Raw genomic sequence first — 6,000 nt, 5'->3', positions numbered from 1 at the left:
AAGGCTCCCTCCTTTACGCGGTTTAGGGCAAGACAACCTAAGACATTTCCCGCAAGTCAGGTCTGATGAAACGTTTGTGGAATGAATGAATGTTACATTCGCACGGCAGAATCAGGAAAGCAGCCCCCTCGTAGAACCCGCGGGGGCCGGCCCACCCGCGCGGGGGCAGAGCAGGCCCAGCGCCGGGGCGCGCGCGCAGGTGTACTCGCACCTGCGGCGGCCAGCGCGGAGCGGGGCGGGGCCAGCTGCGGGCGCGGGCGGGGCGGGTAGGAGGAGGGGAAGAGGCGTGAGGGAGGGGGAGGAGATGGGAGGGGGAGGAGATGAGAGGGGGAGGAGATGGGAGGGGGAGAAGGGAGGAGGGAAGAAGAGGGGGAGGAAGGAGACGAGACGGAGGAAGAGGAGGAGGGAGAAAGAGGGAGGTAGGAGGAGGGAGAAAGAGAGAGGTAGGAGGAGGGAGGGGGAGGGAGGAGGGAGATAGGAGGGGCGGGAGGGCAGCGGCGCGGGGAGGAGTCTGCAAACTTTCACTTCGAGGGCATTGTGGGAAGCAGCCATGGTCTGAGGCGGGCTCCTCACCTGTCAGCCGCGCCGGCTCCTGCGCTCGCCTCTGGCCCTCGCGTCCATCACCGCGCTCACCTCTCGCCGGCCGGGGGCCGCGGCGGCCCGGCCACCATGGTGAGTGCGGGCGAGCGGGGCGGCGGGGCGGACCGGGGCGGGGGAGCGGGGGGATGGGGGCGTGTGTGCGCGCTCCCGGGAGGCACATGCTGCGCCGGGCCGGGCGCGCGGCCGGGTAGGGGAGCAGCCTGTCCCGCCCGGCCCTGCTGGGCACCCCTCTGGCCCGCGCTCGCCTGTGGTCCTGGCGCCCGGAGGATGAAGACGCGCCCGGGGCACCAGGAAAGCCGGCTTGGGACGCTCGCGGCCACCGAGCGCTGCCGCTTCATTCATTCGACCGTTTGCTGAGCGCTTAGTTTGTGCCAGGCAGGGTGCCAGCCACTGGAGATGTCGCGGGGACCAGGTAGATGATAAGCTATCCGGGACTTACCGTCTGGGAGGAGGATTTGGAGGCAGGGAGTTGAGTAATAAATGCACTAGTAATCAAGGTAACTTCCGAGAGTGAGTGTTCTGGAGTCTCAGGTACAACCGGATGGAGGGATGGAGAGGCAGCTCCACAGAGGGCACACAGCAAAGGCCTCTGAGGAGGGGACATCTGAGCTGTTGGTGGTCCTGGGGGGAGCACTGAAGGTAGTGGGCGCAGAAGGGGCAAAGGCCAGAGAGGAGGGACTTGTAGCGAGAAAAGTAGGCAGGGGCCAGATGTTATAAGCCAAGTTAAGGAGACTGGTTTTTATTCCAATGGAGTGGGGGAGCCTTCGGAGCGTTTTAAGCTAGAGAACTGACTTTATCTCTTCTGTACCTTTAAAAGCTCGCTTTGGCTGTTTGTGGAGACCAGAAGGGTGGGGTAGGAGGAGGGTGTCAAAGTGGAGACAGGGAGACCAGTTTGCAGTGCTCTAGGTGAGAGATCCTGGTGGCCGCACTTGGGCGGAAGTAGTAGCTCCAGGTTCCTCTTGTTCTCACCTTCAGCTTAGGGTAGTGTTTTGAGAGGGCAGTGGGCTGAACTCACGACCCTCAGTGAGCTGGCTTCCCAAATCCAAGGAGAAACAGAAGTGACCTGCGCCCTGGGCAGGCAGGGGCAGGAGCGCCATGCGGGTTAAGAGAGGCAGAGCTGAGCGCTTAGGCAGGAAGACCACAGGTGCTGGTTCTTAGGAGAGGTTTGGCTGCCCAGACTGGAGGCACTATTGTGGTTTGTTGAGGGTTCCTTGTAAATACAGCGTGGTGTAAAAAGGAGGCTGTAAATAATGGAGCAGCTCTCTTGGCTTGCTCAGGTTTCCCAAGGAACAAGGTGACATGTGTGCAGCCTGCTGCATCATTTCCCTAATGGAGGGTGGAATAAGGTCCCAGAGTTTCTGAGCAGCAAGACACTGCTTTCACCCTAAGGGCTGGGGCTGCGTCCATGCTCTGGACAACACCTGCAGTGGAGTTTTATTTTTTCTTGCTGGTGTGCTGGTGTCGAATGAGTCATTCATCAGAAATGTGCAGTTTCCCTAGCTTTTCCACTGTCCCTTGCACAATGGGAAATACTCATGTTACTGAGTGCTTGTGATAACCAAGCAGAATGGTCAGCTCTTTACATTCATGATCTCAGTCAGTCCTTGCAACAAACAACCAAACAAGGGTATTATGCTCTTTGCGTTTTACCTGCTCTGACCTGTCCCAGCAATGTGTCCTTGGACCATGCCTTGACCTCCCGATGCCAGGTTGCTCATATGTAAAATGAAAGTAATAAATGTTCCAAACTCGTAAGGCAGTGGTTCTCTAAGTGTGGTCTGGGTACCGTTCGGAATCATGAAGACTTTCCAGAGTTCGACAAAGCCAAACCTATCTTCATAATAGCACAGTGATATTATTTGCCCTTTTCACATGACTGTTCCAATTTTCTTGAGGCAAACGTGACCTGGGAGAGGGCAACAGACTGAATACAAAAGCAGTTAGGAGAGTCCAGCTGTCTTCTGTTGAGTTAGGCATTAAGGAAATTTGCCAAAATGTATAACAGTGCCTCTCTTCTCACTGATTTTTTGCTTTGTGAAGTATTGTTACTGTTCATAAAAAAGTTATTTCTGTTAATGTGTGATAGATTGGTTATAATTTTTAAGTGAATTAATAAGTATCTAAAATTTTTCTCTAGTTAAATTCATAATACAGTAAACATCAGTGGTTACAACCTACATAAACAAAAGGTTTTTGGGGCAGAATTTTTAAGAGTGAAAAGGAGTCACAGACAGGTTCTGGTACGTTAATGCAGGTGTAAGTGCTCAGCGGCTGTTGCCTCTCATCTGCCATTATTGTCACGTGGTAGGGAAGCAGAAGTGGCCCTCCTTATTGCCTGGCACCTCTAGGCCTTTTGGTGAGGGCCACTTTGTGACTCCCTGTATCTCCCCTGCTTCAGTCCTGACTCTTGCTGACTCTTACACTAGGAAACTAGAAGATGCTTACAGCATCCCGCCTGGTACCTACATACAGAAGATGGTCCTGGCTTCCGCTGGGCCAGTGATCCAGGTTTTTGGTGCAGAGATTTCATACCTTGTGCATCCTGGGGATGTGTTTGCACCTGGATATTACTGGTTACATCAACCTTGTACTTCTACACCCTGCCTTTGTTTAGAAATCTCTGCTCTGGAAAACAATGCTAGGGTTATTGTGTTTGGGGATCCCCATGGTTCTGAGCGCTGTGCACTTCAACATTTTACTGGGAAGAATTTACTATTGAATGATTGACAGTGTTGATGGAAGGAAGATTTTAAACATTTGTTCCTTCATTTATTTTCTTCCTTCCTTCCTTCCTTCCTTCCCTGCAAAAAGACAGCAGCGAGGATTTATAGGGTGAAGTTTGAAAGGCTTTGGGAACACCCTTCATAAAAATGCATGTGGATATCGCTTAATGCAGTCCGAATGCTTCTGAAAAGTTGAGGTGACTTTTAAAACCATGTTGTGAACAAAATAGGGAAATTACCCCTTGAAAGAAACTCAAACGGTGCCCCCTTTTGAAATATGAGTAAGCATCTTGTGTTGCAAATCAAATTCTCATGTGTGTTATTTATCTAAAGTGAGATAGACTTATGCTAAAAAAAAGAGGAATTTTTGTGTGTGATTTTTACATCTGACTTGAGAGAGAGAGAGAGACCTTCTCAAGCTGAACTGTGAAGTCATTCCTTTATTTGAAATCATGTTGAAAATAGCATGAGTTTTCCTACATCGAGTAATTCCAAGTTTCTCATGTTCATCATAATCTCATTGTATTACAGAGAAATAGGAAAGGTGAGAAGAGGTTGCTGAGGGTGAGGGTGGAGGTACCTAACTGTGAGCCGGGAGATCCTGCCATGACCCCCCCTCCCCATCACAGTATATCAGTTTTATTGTCTGAGGCTTAATGGTGCTAAGTGTGTGGTTATTTAGGTGGTTTAATTTCCAGCTGAAGAGTGAAGTAGCCTGTTAGAGCCGCGGGAGCTTTCCTCCTCTGGGCTTGGTCTGGGCTGCTGGCCCACAGTTCCCGTGGGGTAGAGGGGTTGCGAATAGGGTTGGAAATGACCCTCCATGGGGTTTTACTTCTCCCAAGAGTGCTCACCCATAACAGGCCCTTCCCCTGGGTCTCCCAACACCACCAGTGAGACTTGTATTCACCCTTCACCAGGATCGTTACTTCTGAGTTCCCAATACTGGTTTTTGTGACAAACACTGTCAACAGCTTACAATTTTTAAGTAGTATTTTACTAACAGCAAGTGGAAGGAAATGTTCAGCAGAGTGCAGATTTGCCACACTGTTTCCAATGTCTGTCCTTTGGGGTCCCATGAATTATTTTATTACGGACAAAGACATAATAGATAAAGGTAAACCTCCCCACCACACAAATAAAGAAACGCCCTGTAGGAGTCCCCAGAGGTAAGTGTGTCTTGACATCTCTATGAGTCATTCTTGAGTTTTATTTTGCTGTTGCTGCACAGAGATTCTCCCAGGGCCGAGACTTCCCTGGGGTTCCTGCTTTCCTGGGGCCTTTCCTTGCGAGCCATTTGCCCAGGAGAAACTCCTTTTCTACCGTTTGCAGCCCCAGATCCTGTGATGTAAAGGAGTGTGTGCAGATATCAGAGGCAAACACCCCTAAAATCCTCTCAGGGATCTTCTAAACTGTCTTGGCAGCACTCTGGCTAGCCAAAGAGGACTTACTGCGTGGCTGCTAACAGTGGGCTAGAGGAAGGATTTTAACAGTGGCAAGGGGGTACTGCAAATTGTTGACGTTAGAAATGAAATGCCACTGACTGCTATGAGGAAGCTGGCCTTCAAAAAAATCTCTGACAAAGTCCCAGGTCTGAAAACTTCCCAACAGGTAGAGCTGGGTTCTAAAATAGCTCCCTCTAAAAAGTTTCTGAAAACTGCCTGGGGGAAAATAATACAGTCAGCGCGCTGGGGCGTAGACCTGTGTTACATTCAGTCAAGAGCAAGGACGTCAGGATCCCACTTTTTTTTTCTTTTACTATATTTGTTATTAAAGTATAGTCAATGTACAATATTATATAAGTTAGAGGTGTATAATATAGTGATTCACAGTTTTTGAAGTTTAGACTCCATTTATAGTTATAAAATATTGGCTATATTCCTTGTGTTATACAATATATCCTTGTAGCTTGTTTTATACATAGCAGTTTTTTTTAACATTTTTTATTGATTTATAATCATTTTACAATTATACATAATAGTTTAAAAAATTTTTTTTTATTGAGTTATAGTTAGTTTACAATGTGTCAATTTCCAGTGTAGAGCACAATTTTTAAGTTATACATGGACATACATATATATTCATTGTCGCATTGTTTTTCACCATGAGCTACCACAAGATCTTGTATATATTTTCAGGATTCCACTTTTAATGCTCTTGTTGGATCTCCTCTAGCAGGGCATCTGGACTGGTGAGAGATGGTGGGTGTGGGGTGAGGTTCTGTGACCTCTTAGATCCAGTGGGAGCCTTCCTTTCACACTGGGTCTGTCAAGCAGCAGGAACTCAGGCCTCAGTTTACAAACTTTCGAGCTTGGGCCCTTTGCATACTCGTCCTTGTGTGGTGTGGAGGTGGGTGGGCTCGGGTGGAGGCAGGGGATGGGGGACCTCAAGGAATAAAAATGACTCATCCAGATCATTGTAGATTAAAAATTTTGTTTTGCATTAAAACATTAATATATTTGGGTCCAAGATGCAAAATTCACATAAACTTTAAAGATAAAAACCTAAAAAATAGCTTGTTTATGGCTAGTGGCTTAAGGCTTACCCTCTGGGTCTCACAAGGCTCCCTGTCTTTTCTGCTGTTACAGTTATTTGGGTAGAAAAATGTGAGACAGTGTTCCAAGGCAGGTGTCAAAAACATTTTCCCGTAAAGGGCTGGGTTGTACATATTTTGGGCTTC

At 48.5% G+C, this 6,000-nt stretch overlaps 1 protein-coding gene across 1 annotated transcript in view; it reads left to right on the top strand.

Annotated features, from left to right (window-relative positions):
• Positions 1 to 488: 488 nt before the first annotated feature.
• AP1S3 (adaptor related protein complex 1 subunit sigma 3) overlaps positions 489 to 6,000 on the top strand; it is a 56,905-nt gene continuing 51,393 nt past the window's right edge. Inside the window, exon 1 of the mRNA XM_074364389.1 lies at positions 489 to 672. Coding sequence (XP_074220490.1) covers positions 670 to 672 — 3 coding nt within the window. The 5' untranslated portion in view covers positions 489 to 669. The remainder of the gene's footprint in view (positions 673 to 6,000) is intronic.

Source organism: Camelus bactrianus, chromosome 5, assembly GCF_048773025.1.
Source record: "Camelus bactrianus isolate YW-2024 breed Bactrian camel chromosome 5, ASM4877302v1, whole genome shotgun sequence".
Taxonomy (NCBI): domain Eukaryota; kingdom Metazoa; phylum Chordata; class Mammalia; order Artiodactyla; family Camelidae; genus Camelus; species Camelus bactrianus.
The sequence above is the reverse complement of the archived record's forward strand: the minus strand, read 5'-3'. Positions and strand labels throughout refer to the sequence as shown.